The sequence below is a fragment of the Nannospalax galili genome, unplaced genomic scaffold, assembly GCF_000622305.1.
Source record: "Nannospalax galili isolate Female #2095 unplaced genomic scaffold, S.galili_v1.0 scaffold95, whole genome shotgun sequence".
In the NCBI taxonomy this organism is placed as follows: Eukaryota; Metazoa; Chordata; class Mammalia; order Rodentia; family Spalacidae; genus Nannospalax; species Nannospalax galili.
In genome coordinates, this window is record NW_008342393.1 from 2,080,987 (window position 1) to 2,101,784 (window position 20,798).

Below are 20,798 nucleotides of genomic sequence, written 5' to 3' on the forward strand. Positions count from 1 at the left end.
AAAAAAAAAAAAAAAATCAATGAAAATCAAAGAGTATAATTTCCAGGGGTGGACAAGGCAGCTTACTGAGTAGCTACACTGCTGGCCAGTGAGCCCCAGGGGTCCACCCATCTCCACCTCCGCAGTGCTGGGATTGCAAGCATGCACCACTATGCCCATCTTTCTTCTGAAAGTGGGTTCTGGAGCTCTAACTCAGTTAAGGCAAACACTTAACCAAGGGATGTCCCCAGCCTTTTGTACACACACACACACACACACACACACACACACACACACACACACACAGAGTCCTGCCAAGTGGGGCAGAGTTCAGGCTTCCTTGGCCATTGCGGACCCTTGTGCTGTTGAATATGGTTCTGTTTTACTGGCCGGTAAGGGCCACTGAAGAACGCACAGTGGTGGGCTGCCAAAGCTGAGAGTCATTTCCCACAGGGAAAGCTTCCCAACAAAGACACCTGACAAACACTAACAACAAAAGTTCTGCAGTAGTCTATGTAAAGACAAGTAATTGGAGAACAGACATCACAGGCACTCCATAGTAATCAAACAATAAAATCACCTATTCAACACTCAGGATGTCCTCAGGGACTGGGATGAGTACCTTAAAGATCCTGATTTCTCCTTTAATCCTCTTTCCTTTGAAGAGTTCTTATCTTCATTTTACAGATAAGGACATCAAGGTCAGGAAGGAGGAGTACTTGCCGAGGTAGAAGGCTGGTAAATAGACAACCCAGGCAGTCTGGCTCCCCAGTGCCCAATCCTCAGTGATAATTACAATATAGACCCAAAGAATAGTCAACCTTCTGTCCACAAGGCAAGCTGCAATTTACCTTCTGCAAGACAGAACCCTCTATAGTAAATGGACAAATTTCATTTTGATGTTGTGTTTTGTACTTTATGTTTAATTTGCAGATGTTTTGATTTAATAATTGAAACACTAAGGACAAGGCATTTATATCAATTTAAAGTTACACATATTTAAGTATTATTAAAGAATAATAACTGACCCAAAGTGCTGGTGGGGATCACATTCAGAAATGCTGATCTCGGGGCTGGAGAGATGGCTCAGCGATTAAGAGTACTGACTGCTCTTGCAGAGGACCCGGGTTCAATTCCCAGCACCCACATGGCAGCTACAAACTGTCCTTAACTCCAGCTCCAGGGGAATCCAAAGCTCTCTTCTGACCTCCACAGCATTGGACGACTCGGGTGCACTCACATACATGCAGGCAATATACTCATACACATAAAATAAAAATAATAAAATAAAATTAAAAAAAAAAAAAAGAAAAAAGAAAAGCTGATCTCTGGAGCTGCTTTAACTAATTTCAAGCCAGAGGTGCTGGTGCTTTTCTGTAATCCCAGCATTTGGGAGGCTGAGACAGAAGGATCAAGAGTTCAAGGCCAGTCTGGGCTAAATGGTGAGACCCTGTTTCAAAAAGGAAATACATAGGGCTTAGCAAGTAAAGAAAGGCACTTGCCTGAGGACCTGAGTTTGATTTCCTGAATCCACATGGAGAAAGAAGAGAACCAACTCCTGAAAGTTGTCCTATGACCTCCACATGTGTGCCTTGGTACAGGCCCTCTCCCCCATATCAAAACAAGCAAACAAAAGCCCCCAAAAAACTCCATAAAAAAACAAATAAAAATGGTTCTGGAGAGATGGCTCAGCAGTTAAGAGCACTGGCTGCTCTTCCCAAGAACCCGGGTTCAATTCCCAGCACCCACATGGCAGCTAACTGTCAGTAACTCCAGTTCCAGGGGATCCGACGCCTTCTTCTCACAAGTGCAGGCATTGTACAACACAGTTGCACTTTCATACGTGCAGGTAATATGTTCATACACATAAAGTAAAAAAATAAATAAATACTTTAAGAAACAAACAAAAACAAGAGCAAAAAAGAAAACAGAAAGAGCAACTTAAGGCCCAGCTCTAAGAACGCGGGTTCGGGGACGTGCATTCATGCAACTGGCGCTCAATGCTTCCAGTTACTCCCATTATTGTCTGGTGTTTGTCTATATACACTGACCCTCAATCCCTGAGTTTCCCCATGAGAACCAGGGCAATGGTAAATAGTTACTGATTCAATGATCTTGTGCTGGAACTTTCCAGTCATAAGACTCATGCGTGATAAAGGCAAGGCACATGACAAAGAGAAGGTCTGGGAGAGGTGAACTAGTCTAAGTCACACCATAGGACTCATCATGGCTCAAGGCAGAGATGGCTCCTTGGGGTTCCTCCCAATGTGCTCTGTCGAAACTCCTCATGTGGCATCTGAAATTGCCATCTCATGGGCTCAGTGCTCCATCTCTGGAGCCTACATTCTCAACATGAGCAGTTTACTACACACATTCTCAAACAACTCTATGAGGGAATCTCCATTTTATTTTATTTTATTTTTTAAAATTTTATGTATAGGAGCATATTGCCTGCAAGTACATAAGTGCATCCATGTCATGCAATGCCCACGGAGGTCAGAAGAGGGTGTCAGATCCCCCGGAACTGGACTTATGGACAGTTGTTACCTGCCATGTGGATGCTGGAAATTGAGCCTGGGTCCTCTGTAAGAGCAGCCAGTGCTCTTAGCCACCGAGCCACCTCTCCAGCTCTGGAATCTCCATTATAAAGATGAAGAAACAGTTTCGGAAAGAGCCAGTGATTTGTCTGACAGTTCTGGACTTGTAAATGGTAGAAGAGGTCTGGAAACTAGGTTTTCTCTGAACCTTGTCCATACATCACTGACTCTGGCATTATCCTGTGCCAGATGGCAACCTGGAAAGAACTGGACCAAAGCTGGAAGGTGAGCACTAACTAATAGTAAAAAGGACCTAGACATGGGTTGATGGAACACAGGCTTAACTGAAGGAGGCTCTCAAAAGATCACTACTGTCACCTCTTAAGATGAGCAAATATCTAAAACTTTGACAGCATCTTCCACTGGCAAGGCACAGAGGATGGGGACATTACTAGTAGGGTATAAACAGGCAACATTTGTGAAATCTGCAAAGTAATCCTTCCTTGGTTCAGCCCTTGTGCTTCTAGGAGCTTACTTACATAAAACATAAACATACCTACATAAAACTGAAAGACCACTGGAGAGTCTGCACTGAACTCCAATTTCCATGAATACAGGGCTGACTAAATAACCTGATTGACACATGCAACAGGATACAACAGAAGAGAATGAAGACGCTCTGACACTCCAGGTGTACAGCAAGGCACATGTACTACCTTTTGTGGAAAGGGGTAAGAAATAGAAAAAAAAAAAAAAAAAGCTTAAAAAAATGCTTGTGTCTGTTACAGATTCATTTAGGAACTTTGGAAGAATATACACTCAGGAGGTGGAGGCCAGAGGCTCAAATGTTCAAGGCCAGCCTCAGCTCCACAGCAAGTTTGAGGGCACCCTGGGCTACAAAAGACGCTATCTCCAAAAAAAGAGAAATGAATAATTATGGTAAGGTCAGGCATGGTAGTAGATTTCTGAGAGATCAAGGTCGGCCTGGTTTACATAGAGAGTTCCAGGCCAGCTGGAGCTACAGGGAGACCCTGTGTCAAAAAAGATTATGGTCTTAAGAATGGGAAAGAACAAGGTAGATAGGGAAGCAGGTATGTGAAAGATTTTGCTGTACTGCACTTTAGATTGTTTTTTACCCACAAAAAGCCAATTCAAACTTTAATGTTTAAAGGTGAGAATGGTACTTACCTATTTAATTCCAGCACTGCAGGAGGATGGCAGTTCAAGGCCAGACTTTGTTACATAATGAATTCAAGACCATCCCAGGGAAGTCTGAGACCTCACAAACACCATCAAATAACGTTTAAGCCCATCAAATAATGTTTAAAAAGACTGTTAGAGCCATGCATGGTAGCTTACCCCTGCAAGCCCAGCACTTGGTGACTGAGACAGGAGGACTGCTGTGAGATTGAGGCCGGCTTGGGCTATATTATGAGACCCTGACTCACAAAAATAAATAAGCAAGCAAGCAGACAGACCCAAAAGGGGCCTAGGGATGCAATTCAGTAATTAGAGAAGTTGTCTAGTTCAAATAAAGGCTTGGGTTTGATCCCCAGCACTGGGGATTTAAAAAAAAAAAAAAAAAAAGCTGTGTGAAGAAGGTTCTGCCAGGGCTAGCAATGCAGCTCTGTGGTAGGGCGCTTACCTAGCATGGGGGCGAGGTGGGGAGCTCTCCTCTCTGGTTAAATAAATTGAGTCTCTCGCCCACATTCACTTGTCCCCATTTGTCTCAGGTTTTGTGTACCCCACAAAGTCTTTTGTGAGGTCACATCCACACACTCTATTTCACTGTATTTGCTGGAAGTTGTACATGTACTCAGAACTATTAGTTCCTTCCCTCTAGATGAAAAAGACAGTACTTTATATGGACCTCAGACAGACCAAGTGACTCAGTCCAGCTCTGAGTCCTAAATCTATTATTCTCCAGCTGTGAGTGGTGGCTCACACCTCTAATCCCAGCACTGTGGAGGATCACTCCACAGTGAATTTCAGGCCAGCCTGGGCTGCAGGGAAACATTGCTAAAAACAAAAACAATGCAATCCATCTCCCCATTGTGTTATTTCCTTTGCTACAGTGGGAACTCTTCTCCTTTGACTTCTTTATAGCCTACCAATCACATGTGATAGGAAAAGAGAGGGAGGGAGGGAGGGAGGGGCGGAAAGGGTTGGAGGAGGACACTCACTCTTGCAGAGACTGATCCGAGTCATCAGCATTTGCTGTACCCAAGTCTGAGTCATAGGACGTGGGTTCCTCAGAATGGTCTGGACTCTTAGAGCCATCTTCCTGGAGCAGGCAGCTATCAGAGTTTAGACTACAGGATAGCTGAGATGAACTGGCCGTGTCCAGGCTGAGGGAAGAGGCAGTGAGCTTCCTGTTCCTGTGGATCTTATGGCCCGAGTGTTGGACTTTGATGTCCTCAGAGCCTGAGGAATGGGAAATTGAATCCAGAGACTCCTTCCGCTGTAGTTCTGCACCAGAGGTAGTGAGTGGGTCAATCTCAGATAGGGGGCAAAGCCCAGAAAGAGACAGTGGGGTGAGTGTCCATTCATTTAAGATGGCAGACTTGTAAGAGAGTTCAAAAGATAAGGATGTCAGTCCCTGAAGGAAGCTAAGGAGGAACTCGCCCTCCTCAGCATCTCGCAGCAGGGCTGTGGGCTGATAGTACTCGCACAGTCGGGCCTGCTCCTGCAGGAGCAGTTTCAGGTAGCACTCCATCAGACCATCGTTGAGGGCCAGTCGCAACCAGGCCCGGCAGCGGCCCACATCTGTGTTGACAAAGACAAGATGCTCCAATTCTGAGATGATATGTCTGGAGGGGGTAAGAACAGACTTGTTTCAAGAAACTACCTGAAATTCCAGAGATGTGGTTTATACACTGCTAAGTAAGAACCAGTGATAACTACTGCAAACATACTTAGGTATAACAAGTTCTTGGCTAACAATGTCTTTAGTATAATACAGAAAGGCTAACCTGATCCAAGACATATTTGTTGAGCCCCAAAGTCCTGGGAGCTGGAAAGATACAGAATGAAGATGCATGCTAGGCAAGTCTTCTGCTACTGAAATATGTCCCCTGGCCCCAGGTAACTTCCCCTAAAAGGGAATTCAATCCTTTTGTTGGTGGAGTTAGGGTAGAAGGTTAGAAAGGGCAGTGTTTGAACTGGGCCCTGAAGGCTTTCAAGAAAGATAGATAAACTTTTAGGCATAATAGACTGATAGAAAAGGTGGAGGAGGGTGGCTAGTTAGGTTGCAAAGCCAGGTGATGCAAGGTCTTAAATACCAGCTGGTAAGGCTTTGAGGGACAAATGATCCCACACCTGGCTGTATAGCTGAAGCACCTGTGGAAACTTATCAGCACAGAGACCCAGGGGTTCCAACCTAGTGAACTGAGTGCAGGTAACATTTGGGAGTTAAATGGTTATGCACAGGGAAGTGAGCTGACCACAGTACAGTTAGGGTGGATGCTGTAGATAAGGAGGCCAGACCCCAGGTATACCAAACTCAGTTCCCAAAGCCTTCAGTCAGACATAAACTCCTCCTCTCTGCTACCAGTGTCCTATACAGAAACACAATGCACAGTCCCCTGGACTCATGACTGAGGTCCAGCTAGCTTCAGCTCAATACATGTTGACTGGCTAACTGAGAGAGGGAAACAAAGAATGTGAGAGAGGGACAACTAGAAAGCACTATCACTCAGGCAGAGGTAAAAACCTGAGCTAGGTCTCTCGCAGTAGACATGGAAAGGCGGATCAGATACCGACAAGGTACCATCCAGGTGGCATTAATATCTATCCTGTACAGGCAGTGCCAGCTACTTGCTTAGGGCCTATGTAGTTAAGGGCAAGGCCAAAGACAGGGCCACAGTATAAATATTCAGGCACTCTATCTGGTTTCCATTCTTTGCTACCCCCTCCCACCTCATTATGAGTATAAAGTTTAGAACACAGAGGTTCAAATATTCAAAGGCAAGGTCAGCAACTTTTTCTGTAGAAAGGATCAGAGACTATTTAGGCTTTGCAGGCAACAAAACTCAGTAGTAACTACATGATTCTCCATAGTATGATCCAAAGGCCACTAGTGTTGGCATGGGAAGCTGCCACAGGCTCTTGCTGAGTGTCTCAAGGTCTGGAGATAAACATGTTTATAAGACCCTCTCTAGTCCTACCTCATAGTATCCCTACACTAGAACACGGGGTATCTGCTTGCTCCGTCACCCAGGAGAGGAGCCAAGTGTCCCCCACATTCTGAAGCTCCTTCCCCAAGCCAACCCTCTTTGGTGTATCTCACTTGTGGGTGACAGCTTTCAGGAGAGACCAGAAGACAGGCTGAGGCAGAGGCTTCTGGTGAGTATGTTTCTTCCTTTTTCCTCCGGCCTCAGCGCGGATGTGCTTGGCATGTAGACCATGGATAAACACGGCCTCCAGGGCACTGCACATGGTGTTGGCATCTCCATCTTCACTGGTAACCACCGTATCCAGGGACACATACTGCTTCTGCAGAGCCTTCACAGACCCCACCAGCTTCTTCTTGATGACCTACGCCATGTCAAACACAAGGGGAGATTTTAGAGGCAATCCTACAGCAAGCCCTTGGAATTTATGGCCTGTGGTTCAATGTGTGCAACTGTACACACACACTTATGTATACAACTAAGGGTTCCTTCTGCAAAACTGGCTCTTTAACTGTGACAAATAAAGACACAGCAATAGAGCAAGAAATGGTTCTGCCTATCTTATTTGTGTTTGTTTGTAGACAGGGTCTCCCTGAAGCTCCAGCTGGCTTCACAAAGATCCATCTTCCTCTGCCTCCCAAGTGCTGGGATTAAAGTCGTATGCCACCACACAATGCCTATCTTTTGTATTTTAAATCAAACTTCAATCAATCTTTAAATACTGACTCTACTATAGTTATAGCTATGCAAGCTTGGGGACATTAAGTAGAGCTAAACTAAGCAGACACAAAGTATTGCCTTGGAACAATAAAAACCTCAAGAAAGGGCTGGGGGTGGGGTGGGGAGGAGGCTCAGTGCTACAGAGTGTGCTTAGCAGGTATAAGCTCTGAGTAAGAGTCTGAGAACTGAAGGGAAAAATGTCAGGACACCATAGAAGCCTGATCACTTAAGAGCCCAAGTATGGAATCAAAGTCCCAGCTCTGTTAGGAACTAGCTGGGTCACTTCAGACATTTCATTTGCCTCTTTGAGCCTCAATTCCCTATTTGGTTAAATGGGACAATATCCTCATCTACAGCACTGGGGCATACATTCCTCTCTGCAGGCAGAAATAGGTTTTTATTCCTTCTGTGTCCCCAGTACTGGCCACTATGTCTAGTCCATGTAAGTATGTATAAGGAATACATTACAAAATATATATGAAATGTTATGGAGCTGGGTGTGGTGGTGCACGCCTTTAATCCCAGCACTTGGGAGGCAGAGGCAGGTGGCTCTTTGTGAGTTCAAGGCCAGCCTGGTCTACACAGTGAGTTCCAGGACAAAAAAGGGATAAAGAAAAACCCAATTCAAAAAAAAAAAAAAAAAAAAAAAAAAAAAAAAAGAGAGAAATGTTATGGAAATTTAGAGTAAAAATTATACAATCATAAGTATGAGTAAAGGGAGACACCCATAAACCACCTATAAAGCAATTCTTGCTCTGCAAACAAGTTTGTCTGAGACCCCAATAAGCTCCAACCATAAAGTGTTTTCTGCTCCACAAACAGGTCCTGCTCTGCAAACAAGCCTTTCAGAGATCCTTATGGGGGTATGGGGGGAGCTCTATACACAAACGTACTTAAGCTCCCCTGCTGTTTGGCCAGTGTGTCTACTGCAGGGTACTGTAGACTCTGGCTGGTCGATAATCACCCCTCATTGACTAAAAAAGATCAATTTGGATCACTGAGGTAGGCTGTTTTTCCTTTCTGTTTGCGACTCCTTTCACTCCTATATCCTAACATTTTGATGCTGAAACTTGGGAAAGAGTTCTCAGCTTAAAACTCCTATTCCTTACAATGACTGGATCAAAATTATATTGCTATTTTGCAAAGAACTAGAAGGAACTGTAGAAAAACTGGTTTGAATTAGTGTTAAATTATGGATGAGTATCTCAACTGTTTTGACTTAGCCAAAACAGTAAGTGTTAATATTCTTTGGAAAGTTATTTTAAAAAATTTTAAAAATTGGGGGCTGGAGAGATAGCTCAGAGGTTAAGAACACTGGCTGCTCCTGCAGAGGACCCAGATTTGGTTCCCACATGGTGGCTCACAACCGTCCCTAACTCCATTTCTAGGGGATCCAACGCCCTCTTCAGACTTCTGCAGGCATTGTACAACATGGGTGCACTTACATACATGCAGGCAATACACTCATACACATAAAATAAAAATAATAAAATATTAATAAAAAATAGTTATAATTCACATTAAACTCACCAATCTAAATTATAGAGTTCAATTGAAGGCTTTTTTTCTTTCCCAGAAGTAACCATATTCCTGAGTTTTGGTAAATTTTACCTTTACTATTTACTGTTTTTTTTTTTTAATCATAGGTATATTCCTAAACAATATGGTGAATGGTTTTATACAGTTTTGTTATGCTTATTCTCTCTAGAGTTCATGGAACTTCTTTAATCTGAAGATTTAGAGCCAATAAAATTTAGAACATTTTTGAAAAGGAATAAAGTTCAGTGATTTTTAGTATATTCAGAGAATTATAAACCTTTCCCATGATCTGATTTCAGAGCATTTTCAACACTACTTAAAGAACTGTATATTAGTGGTTGCTAGGAGGAAGGGGAGAGGGAACTAGGAGTGGCTGTAGGCACTAATCTACTTTCTGCCTCTATGGATTTGCCTGTTCTGGACATTTAAAAGAAATGGAAATATGGGGCTGGAGAGATGGCTCTGCTGTTAAGAATACTGGCTGCTCTTGCAGAGGACCTGGGTTTGATTCCCAGCACCCACATGGCAGCTAACAACCATCTGTAACTCCAGTTCCAGGGGGATCCGTCACCCTCTTCTGACCTCTGCAGGCATTGCATGACATGGGTGCACCTACTTTCATGCAAGCAATACATTCATACATGTAAAATAAAAATAATAAAATAGACCGGGCTTGGTGGCGCACGCCTTTAATCCCAGCACTCGGGAGGCAGAGGCAGGCGGATCTCTATGAGTTCAAGGCCAGCCTGGTCTACATAGCGATTTCCAGGCCAGCTGGGGCTACAGGGAGACCCTATCTCAAAAAGACAAAAAAAGAAAGGAAGGAAGGAAGGAAAGAAGGAAGGAAGGAAGGAAGGAAGGAAGGAAGGAAGGAAGGAAGGAAGGAAGGAAGGAAAGAAAGAAAGAAAAAGAAAGAAAAGAAAAAAGAAATGGAAACACAACATATGTTGTATGTGTGTGTGGCTGGCTTCTCTGACTTGGCATGTTTTCAAGGTTTTCTATGCTCTAGGTATATCAGCATTTCATTTCTCTTAAAAAAAATTTCATCTTGTTTATGAGCGTTTTGCCTGTCATGTATGTAAGTGATGCCTACAGGGGCCCGAAGAGGGCACCAAATTCCAAAATGAGTTACAGATGATTATGACCCTACGGGCAGGTTATGGGTACTGAACTCAGGTCCTCTGCAGGATCAGCCAGTGTGCAGAATGAGCGTGAAGGCAAGAGTTTGCTGTCGGGTGTCTTCCTTAGTCACTCTCCATCTTATTCTTAAGAGACAGGGTCTCTCACTGAACCTGGAGCTCATTTGGCTAGGCTGCCTGGCCAATGAGCTCTAGGGATCCAGCAGTCCCTGTTCCGCATTCCCACTGGGGCTACAGACACAGGCTGCCATGCCCAGCTTTTATGTAGGTGCTGGAGATCCAAGCTCAAGTACTCATGCTTATGTGTAGCAAGCACTTTACTGACAGCCATCTCTGCAGCCTCTGGATTGTCCTTTCATTGTTCAGTTGAAGCAGTTCTCTCTATTTTGGACACTATACCTTCTTTTTTTCTGTGACTATCTTTTCACTTTATTTTTCCTTTCTTAACCCCACTTTATTATTATTTTTCAGATACTTCATTTTAAAATTATGTGTTATGTGTGGGGGGTGGTATGTGCCCATGAATATCACTTTATCCATAGTGTTCTCTGAAACACAGAAAGGTTTTAATCTTGAAGGGGTTCAATTTTAAATGTTCTTTTAAACATAAGCTATTATTAGATTATATATAAACTATTTCCAAGTGAGTGTCTGCCAGGTGCTATGGCATGAAAGCAGAGATAACCAGTCTGTGCAGTCTTCCATATGAGCGGTCCAGGGCTCCAGAGGGCCCAGGGTAGGATAGGGAGGATTATAAAGGCCTAGGCATGGAAGCCAGCAGGGAGACAGGAAGATCTGACCCTCTAGTGCCCAGGCCAGGGAAGGCAGCTTTCTGAGACATGCAGTTCCTTGCTAATAAAGTTCTGGTAACTGGAGCAGAAAAGGCTTCTCCCAAGACGTTACCTCAGGGTTCTGTTGAGCCCAAAAGCTACCTGAACTCCTGCTTCTTCAAGAAAACTGACAGCCAGTCCAGAGTGCCCAACGAAGTCCAGGGCCAAACAGGGCAAAAGGTTCTCTAAGAGGGGGTATGAAAGACTCTGGTAAACTGGGCACAAACACCTGTGTTTGAAAAATTCCCAGAAAACAGAAAATCTTCAGAGGTGTATGTAAGCTGTCAATTATCTCATAACTGAAACAACTACTGAGAGCACAGCTTTAGACCAAAGCAATGGTTGAGGAAACTGTCACCCCAATCATGGCCGAAAGGCAGAAGACCTAAGGGCTGGAGGGAAATCTTCAGTCTCCAGGTAACAGACCTTAAATCCCCACTGTGCTTTACATGGATTCCCATTTTATAATCATAAAAATGATTTAGGGGGCTGGGCGTGGTGGCACACGCCTTTAGTCCCAGCACTTGGGAGACAGAGGCAGGCAGATCTCTGAGTTTGAGGCCAGCCTGGTCTACATAGTGAGTTCTAGGTCAGCTGGGGCTACAGGGAGACCCCATCTCAAAAAGACAAAAAAAAAAAAAAAAAACCATTGGGGGGAGCAGGTAAGGAGATAGCTCAGTTGGTAAACTGCTTACTACACGAACATGAGGACCTGAGTTAAGCCCTCAGCACCCACATAAAAAGTTGGGCATGGTTGTGCATACCTGTAATTCCAGCATTGGAGAGGTAGAGACAAGTGGATTCTGAGAGCTGGCTTGCCAGCAGCCTAGCCTATCTCAGGGCAACAAGTTGGGGAGGGATAGAGGAATGCACCAGACTTCCTCCTCTGGCCTTCATACTTGTGAGCATGAGCACTGAACACCTATATGCATGCATCACACACACACACACACACACACACACACACACACACACACTATCATCTATCTGATCTAGAAAGGGCAGGGTCTCCTTGAAGCCTGCTTTTGCTATAACTTTTTTTCTCCACCTGAAGCCTCTCTCTGGACAAGGCTTGTTCATTTCACAAAAGGAGAAGCAGGCGAAAGCTGGGTGTGATGGCGCACGCCTGCAATCCTAGCACCTTGGAGGTGGAGGCAGGAAGATAAGGAGTTCATCTTTGGCTACACAGCGTATTTAAGACCAGCCTAGGTTACCCTGTCTCGAAAAAGAGAGCGAGAGGGAGAGCAAGAGCGAGTGAGTGAGCGAGAGAGGAGAGAGAGAGAGAGAGAGAGAGAGAGAGAGAGAGAGAAAAGAAAATTGAGACACTGATGAAACAGCAGCCCATGCAGCCCTTCCGCCCTCGATTCTCCTTTGCCCACCAACCTGGATGGCAGCCCGAGGGTCCAGTCCATTCTCCACCACTGAGAGCATTTCCACTCAGGCAGTAGCTCCCAAGGAGACTCACATGACAACTGTAGGGACAGAAGGAAGCCAGATGAGCATGCTCCCAACTCAGCCCCACAACCACAGTCCCCTCCCAGCAAGGGGTCAGGCCACCACACTCAAACCGCAACCAAAAGGCCTTTGAGCAACACAAAAGGAAAAACTGAGACTGGATTTTAAGAAAACAAGGAAAGAAAAAAACCAGGGGCTCAGTCCTTGGGAGGGTGAGACTGTGTGCAGTGAGTGGGTGGCAAGAACTCTTCACACCAAAAGCTGCACAGAAAACCAGGGCCTATTGGTGTGTGGATCAAAGAAAGACAGCTTTGCAAAGCTTCTTAAACAGTGAGTTGATACCCCATATGGGAGAGCATAACTAAATGTGGGGATTTCAAAAATTTGTCAACAGAAAAAAGTTTCTGAACACACAACTATCAAAAATTAATTCAAAAGTCTGGGTATGGTGGTACACAGCTTTGATCCCAGCACACCAAGAAGACAGAAGCAGGCAGATCAGAGGTAGGTGGATTGAGGCCAGTCTGGTCTACTTAGTGAGTTCCAGGCCAGCTGGGGCTACAGGGAAACCTTGTCTCAAAAAACAAGACAAAACAAAGTAATAATTCAAAATCAAATGCCTAATTTACCCGAGGTGCTTTTGGCAGCACTCCATGTCGCATTACATGACTTCACTGCAGTCTTGGTTCTGAACAGGGAACACGCACACATTTACACCATACATGCTGTCACACCATGCATCATCACTGAATGCTGCCTGAATCAGCTCAGCTCAGATTTGAGACAACTACATCTTGGAGTATTTTTATTGTTCAAAGTTTTCTGATTTTATAGAAACATAATGGCTTAATTATAGAGGACAAAAGCTTTTAATATTTCCGCAGCATGTATCAGAATTTTGAATTGGATTTTTAGACAAACAAGGATCTTATTAGCATGCAAATATGCTTTTGTCTTCAATAAACAGTAAATTATATGTACCAAATAATTGCTTTAAAATAAATTAATGATTTATTATTATTATTAAATGTTTGATTTGTATCTGTTTTAGATACCTACATACCTGGGGTCATGTAAAGTTTTCAGGTGAAAGGGGTTGTGAATGGAAAACTTAAGCAGCACTGCCTAAACCATGTGGGGATGCTTTTGTTGGAGGTGCTAAGAAGTGGTGTGGACCACGAAGCAAGGCCTCGCAATTCATACCCAAGGCCTGGGCCTTGCACTAGCCCCAACTCCTGTCCAGACCAGGGTTAAACACCTGCAGCAGCTTCAGAAGAGAGCTCTCTTGCCAACTTCTGCTTCTCCTTTGGGTTGCAAGGGTTTAGCTTGAGTGTCACAGGGATGTGTCTAAATTACCCACATGGGAGCTGATTTCACAATGTGCTACTAGCTAGGCAGGCTTGAGGGGGTGTGGAACCAGATCTCTCAGGTGGGAAGTCTGAACATGATGTGGTCAGGGTTTAAATGGTATCTGTAATTCTAATGGATGGAGCCACCCAAATCTATGAGCAAAGAATGCTATTGCCCAAAATGAATGAACCCATAGTTGAAGGTAGTACATCATTAAATTCCAAAAGGCACGGGGCTTCTTCCCTGGGTTCATCTAGACCAAGCAAGTCTCTAGGGAACACTCTGCAGTACATCAGGGAATTAAAATTAAAATTGTTTAAGCTGCCTTGGCTCTAAATAATTATAGTCCAAAGAAGTTAACTCAGTCAAGGGAGGTTACATAGATCTCATTTACACTTCTGATCACCCTAGGAACGCCATTTCATATCTCTACCCAATAGAGGAGGACATGAAGGACACAGGTCAAGGAATAGATTTACAGGCCACAGCTGACAGTGGCTTGGCTCTATCACTAGCCCTCAGAGCAATACCAACCCAGCTCAAGAGAAACCCTAGACTTCTAAGTGAATGCTATTCTCAGAGCTAGACCTTGAGGGGGGCTGGGAGAAGGACATTTCAGCTTCAGGTCCAGGGAATATTAAGGCCAGTCTGGCAGGCAAGGTTTACAAGGAAGCAGAGGAACGTTGGGCCTGAGAAGGAGCGAAAGGATGGGTTCTTGGTGAAGCTGCCAAGTCACAATCTCTGGCCTCTGGAGGTGACAGGAATGAACAGGGCACAGGGGCCAGGATCCAGAGTGGACCTCCTCAGAGGCATCACGGAGGGAGGCAGGAGCCTGGCCCTCATGGAGGCGGACCACCAGAAAGACCCAAGACCCTGGCATTCCACATTCTGCCCCACCTCCCCAGGGTTCTCAGGGCCACAGGAGGTCAGCTCCACCATGTGGTCTCCAAGATGGTAGGAAAGAAGGTATGTGCTGTGGTTACGCACAGCCACTCCTCACAACATGCCTGTCCTGAAAACTGGGCTCCTTCCTCGCTACTCTTGTGTAGCCCAGCAGGCAAAATCCAACTGCTGGGGCTCCAAGACATTGCCTCCAACCTCTAACCCTTAATTCCAGGGCCTGAGGCTTTCTCTGCCTCTAGCCTGCTGCTCTAGACAAAGCCTTCAAATTCCCCTTGCTCTTCTATTAGCCAGTATGGATAGGACCCTAGAGCTTTGACCTCAACAATGTAAATAATGGCTTGTGTCCATTAAAGCCTCCTGAACCAGTTAGCAGAGAGTAATAGAGTATTCATGGGAGGGCTATTAATATATAAGGGATCTGATCCAGTAACAGTTAGTTTAAAACAACAAAACAAAAACCCAGGCTGGTAATCAGAACATTTGCAAAGTAGAGATAAAAGGAGTTCAATGTCATCCTCAGATTCATGAGATCCTGTCTCAGAAAACCAAAACCATGTGAAAACAAACAAAACAAAAACAAATCTGGGAGATGGTGGCTCATTCCTATAACCCCAGCACTCAGGAGGTTGAGGCAGGAGGATTGCTGAGAGTTTGGACCATACAGTGATCTCAGCCATATAGTGAGTTCCAGGCCAGCCTGGCTATAGAGTAAGACACCCCACTCCTCCAGTCTCCTAAACCAAACCAAACCAAACCAAAATAAACTGAAGCTAAGACAGAGCCTGTAGGGCCCGAGAAGATACAAGCAATTGTTACTTGTCAGAAAAGCACAAAATAACTGGCAATGTCTCAGAGAAACCCAGATCAAGTCATTTCACAATTCACAAAATAGGCCACCACTTTCAGATTCGGGCTACCTTTACCCTCCTTTGGAGGAAGCCAAAATACCTTAGTTACTCATGTCTAAGCCATAGTGCTTCGTGGATACAACGATAAAAGCACTTGCTCATGGAACTTGATGGGGCTTAGGATCTGACTGCTGAGTCAGTGACCATTATCTACCTGGTGCCTCAGATTCCAGATCTACCAGCATGTGGAACCAGTGTCACTTCCTGCCTTTAGCTGTTCTTCACAGACACCAAGAACAAGGCTGGAGAGAGGAATGGCTTCCAGGACACCCATGCCAAAGAGAGTAAGGAAAAGACTTGGGAAACAATGTTAAGAGGCTCTCCAACATTACTGGGCAGAGCTAGCAGGGAAAAGGCAACTCTTGCCATTTGGGAAACTCCAAGTCACACTAACTCTACATGTATCCACGGCCTTGATTCGCATTTCCATGACTTTCCAGAAGGAACAAAGCAAGGTCCTCTGATCTCACTTTTCAACCTCTAAATTTAATTCTTAGAACAACCTTGTTATTCTAAGAGAGAACTGGTCATCTCTACTTTGGGGGAGCAGATAGGCTCAGGAGAAGCAGACTTCAGGTAAGGGACAGAAGCCTCAGGACTCCTTAGTCCTTTCTTCAGGTCAAACTACCTCAGGTCAAAAGAGCTCAGAAGTTCCATTTTATCAATAAGACCTAAAATCAACAAGGCAGTCTTGCCAGACAGATTTACAGGCCCGAGCAGCTGAGTCCAGGTCCTTCCCATGATACCCAAGTTTCAGACTGTCCTTTCTTAAATGGTCAACACACGTCCGGTTGCTTTTCTTCATTATATTACTTACACTTCTGTAGACTGTATGTTCAATTTCACTTCCTCTACAGTTTGAGGAAGAAAAAAAAGGCATAGGTGAGATTTTTACAAGCAAAGAATGGTAAACCTGGCTTTACTGCTCTATAAACATTCAACCAATCAGCACAAGGCAAGGACTTCTCTTCAGAGACATCTCCACCACTCCCAATAGCCCTCTCTACTACTGAGCCGCATACCGAGCAGTTCTGACCAGCCTGGTGCTTATGCCATCCAGCTGCTAAACCAATGATGAGTCATGTTATTTCAGTTGGAAAAGAATTTCAGAGTTATCTTCTGATTCAGAAAGGCAGCTGATCTTTCAGACACGTGAATGCTGTGTGAGTAAACAGCATCTCTTTCCATCTAAAGAAAGCTGAGTTTCTGGACAAGTGTCCTGGGAAGGATGGGAGTAAAGCAGACAGGCCTTTGAAGCTATTGCTTTCAAATTAAGTATTACTGGAGGCAGAAACACTAGACCAAGGACTAGTGGGTGAGGGTGCTGTGAACACTGAGTACATTTCTTTTGCCCCACTTGTCTTCCATGCAATACCACCCATCTCCCCCATATTCTTACCCCATACTGTATAGGATTCTTCCCTCCACCTCATTTTGGGGGGGGGAGTCTTTTTGAAACAGGGTCTCCCTGTAGCCCCAGCTGGCCTGGAACTCACTATGTAGACCAGGCTAGTCTTGAACTCACAGAGATCCACCTGCCTCTGCCTCCCGAGTGCTGGGATTAAAGGAGTGTGCTACCATGACTCATTTTGTTTTTTTAAAAAATAATTTATTACTTTTAATTTGTGTGTATGAGTATATTGCCTTCATGTATATAAATATACCCATGTTGTGTAACGCCTGCAGAGGCCAGAAAAAGGTGTTGGGTTCCCCTGGAAATGAATTTTTGGATGGCTGTCAGCTGCCACGTGGGTTCTAGGAATTGAACCCGGCTCCTCTGCAAGAGCAGCCAGTGCTCTTAACTGCTGAGCCATCGCTCGTCCCCTTATTTGATTTTTCAAGATAAGATCTTGCTGTATAGTCCAGGCTGGCCTTAATTTATGGCTGTTCTCTTGCCTTAGTCTCCCTGAGTGCAGAGATTACAGGTATGAGCCAACTATGCCTGGCTATTGTATTTTTCTTCCAGTGCTGGAGACGGCACAGTACTTGGCAAGGATTCTAATGCTGAGCTACATCCCAGCCCTGTTAAAATTTATTTTAATAAAAAAAAAATTTATGTCTATGAGTGTGTTGCCGCCATGTATATAAGTGCACCCATGTCCTGCAATGCCCCATGGAGGTCAGAAGAGGGTATTGTTAGCTGCCATGTGGAAACTGAGCCCGGGTCCTCTGCAAGAACAGCCAGTGCCTTAGCCGCTGAGCCATCTCTCCAGCCCCAGCCATTTTTAAATTTTTGAGACAATGTCTTCTTATGTAGCATAAATTGATCTTGAATTTGGTATGTAGCCCAGGAAGACCTTAAACTCTATAGGAAGGTCTTGAACTCACAATCCCACAGCCTCAGACTCCTGAGTAGTTAGGGTTGTAGATGTGCAGCACTGCACCTGGAATGAATGAAAATCAGAACTTTGTAGGACTCACCCCATCACTGCCTTTCTAGTTCCTAAGACTGCATGGCATACAGTGGTGCTCAAAACAAATGATCAAAAACTTATTAAATGACTTGATAAGTAAAATAAAAGCAAGGCACACAGTCCATTTGACAGACTGAGAAACTGAGGTACACCACTCTGGCAATGGTAGGCTACTGGGGAATTCCTGCCACTAGACTAAGTTGACAACAAGCCAAAAGCCAACCTGAAGGTTGCACTATGAGAGGATACTGAAGATAGAATTTTATTCGGCCTCCAAAGAAAGACAACCATCTCCAGGGTCTCTATGATTTCTGTTAGGGCTTGGGTGTAGTTCAGTGGTTAAATACTTCTCTAGCATGCACAAAACCCTGAATTAAATCTCCAGTATTGGGTAAAAAACTGCCATCACCCCTTCTGATCACCCCTCTGAAGCCAAGCCCATCCGAACTTGAAGGAAACATATATCCCAAAGTTCCCAAGAAACTATAAATGCTGAGCACAGGACCTCAAGGCCACCCATCTGCCTCAGCCACTCACAAGTAGTTCACCTTCACATGCTCCTGAAACATAAATGGCTAAGACAGATCCAGCACCTATGAAAAGAAGTAATTCAACAGCCTTTCTACTACCTGGTCCTCTACCCTCCCCAAGGCCTACTCATCTATACTCTTCATGATTTTCAAACAAGCCTGTGGCAGCTGTCATGTTCGCTGGGTTCAACACTGGGACAAGTCTAGACTTAGCTATGGCAGAAAGGAGCACTGGGAAAGGGCTTGGAGAAGACATAGGGACATGGCTCTAGGATCACAGAGCACTCTCAGATTCTCCATGGTCAAAACACCAGCCAAAAGGAAGAGATGGTTTCTACTGCCCCAGGGTGAGAGAGCTGGCAGGGTGTTTGGGGCGAACAGACCTAGTGGGGTTGGGCAGGGGTGTGAGAGGCCGGGATAAGAAAGCTGAGCCCGAATCGAGGGTCGAGCTGAGGTTCGGAGGAGTTGAGGGGTGAGGGTGATATTGAGGTAAGAGGCGAAGGGATGTGGCCCAGATCCGGTCGCAAGTGGGCTAAAGGGGGGTCACGAGTGCGGGTGCACTTACCAAGGTCGGTGGTTCCAGGACAGCACCGAGGGCTGCGGTCAGTTAGGTGGGGACGAAGGGAGCGGCCATCGCTGCCGGCCAGGGTTGGGAAGGGTGGAGTCCCGGGTGGCGGCAAGGCCGGGGACCCACCACTGGTTCGCGCCCCTCCGCCCGCGTTTCCCTCCTCCCGACACACCAACCGGAACGGGAGAGCCGGCGGTGCGCTCCCGGGGAGAACACCCCTCGGTGGCCGGCAGACCCCGCAGCCTCCCCGCCACTGACAACAGGAAGCGGCGCGGAGCGTCTGACGCCATCACACTGGTTCGGCGCTCGCGCCGGGTCCCTGATCCCCGTGGAGCCAATCCTGGGGCCTGGAGGAGCCGAGGGGCGGGGCCGTCCTTCGCCTGCAACGGTTTGCCGGGTCCCCAGAGCAGGTCCTCGGTCCTGGGGTCCCAGGGTGGCAGGCTGCGCTGAAAGGCTCAGCCACCTTGAAACGCGTCGATGCCGCCTGCCTGCCGCAGATCCGGGTCAGACCAGATCCATGCTGGGCCTTGCCACCAACTGTAGGACTTTGGGGTTATTTCTCCTCCTTAAGCCGAAGGTGCCCACTTAACGGTTCCTACCCTCTCTGTGCATCCCTAAAGGCATTAGCACAGCAGTGGGCAGGTCTCAGGCACCAGTAGCAGCCTAGGTGAGTGCTTTTCCTAGCCAGTCAACCCGCAGTTTTGAACGCGCCTTGTACAACGTGGTTGCCCTGAGGCTCTCGTGGACCGGTTTGCTCTAGGTCAGCAGCCCCCTGAGCCATGAAGTTCAGGGATCTGCTCTTCATCTTCTGGCCATATAATTGCTTTCTTTCCATTGAAAAAGAACCCCCCCCCAAAAAAAACCAGAAAAGAAAGAAGGGAGGAAGGAAGGAAAAGAAAGAAAGTGACACCTCTCTTTAAAATGGGCCCAGAACGTCAAAAGCAGCCAGTAAAGGACTGGGCAGGAGGCATGCTCTACCCTTGCAGACTTCTACCAAAAGGAAGCCTGGGGCCTAAGTGTGGGCTACAGCAGAGTTACAGGTAGGTCTTAAAGAAATCGGGGCGGGGGGGGGCGCAACCTACCTGGAGAGATGGCTCTTAAGAACACTGGTTGTTCTTGCAGAAGACCTGGGTTTGAATCCCAGCACCCACAGGGCAGCTAACATCAGTCCATAACTCCAGTCCCAGGGGATCTGAGACCCTCTTCTAGGGCACCCGGGAGTTCCGGGTGGCGGCAAGGTCGGGGACCCGCCACTGGTTCGCGCCCCTCCGCCCGCGTTCCCCTCCTCCCGACACACCGCCGGGAAACCGGGAGCCGGTGGTGTGCTCCCGGGGAGAACACCTCTCGGACGGCCGGCAGACGCCACAGCCTCCCCGCCACTGACAACAGGAAGCGGCGCGGAGCGTCTGACGCCATCACACTGGTTCCGCGCTCGGGCCGGGTCCCTGATCCATGGAGCCAATCGTGGGGCCTGGAGGAGTCGAGGGGCGGGGCCGTCCTTCCCCCTTCCCCAGCAAAGGCTTGCCGGGTCCCCAGAGCAAGTCCTCGGTCCTGGGGCCCCAGGGTGGCAGGCTGCGCTGAGAGGCTCAGCCACCTTGAAACGCGTCGATGCCGCCTGCCTGCTGCAGATCCGGGTCAGACCAGATCCATGCTGGGCCTTGCCACCAACTGTAGGACTTTGGGGTTATTTCTCCTCCTTAAGCCGAAGGTGCCCACTTAACGGTTACTGCCCTCTCTGTGCATCCCTAAAGGCA

At 46.3% G+C, this 20,798-nt stretch overlaps 1 protein-coding gene across 3 annotated transcripts in view; it reads right to left on the reverse strand.

The window, feature by feature from the left end:
• Plekhm1 (pleckstrin homology and RUN domain containing M1) overlaps positions 1 to 20,084 on the reverse strand; it is a 54,616-nt gene extending 34,532 nt beyond the window's left edge. For 2 of the 3 annotated variants that reach the window (XM_029566037.1, XM_008838248.2), the window contains exons 1-4: positions 19,042 to 20,084; positions 12,300 to 12,388; positions 6,805 to 7,052; positions 4,700 to 5,326 (exon numbers count right to left, since the gene is read on the reverse strand). In XM_029566037.1, coding sequence (XP_029421897.1) covers positions 4,700 to 5,326; positions 6,805 to 7,052; positions 12,300 to 12,347 — 923 coding nt within the window. In that variant the 5' untranslated portion in view covers positions 12,348 to 12,388; positions 19,042 to 20,084. The remainder of the gene's footprint in view (positions 1 to 4,699; positions 5,327 to 6,804; positions 7,053 to 12,299; positions 12,389 to 19,041) is intronic. The other variant, XM_029566038.1, reaches the window with a different exon arrangement.
• Between the last annotated feature and the right edge of the window lie 714 nt (positions 20,085 to 20,798).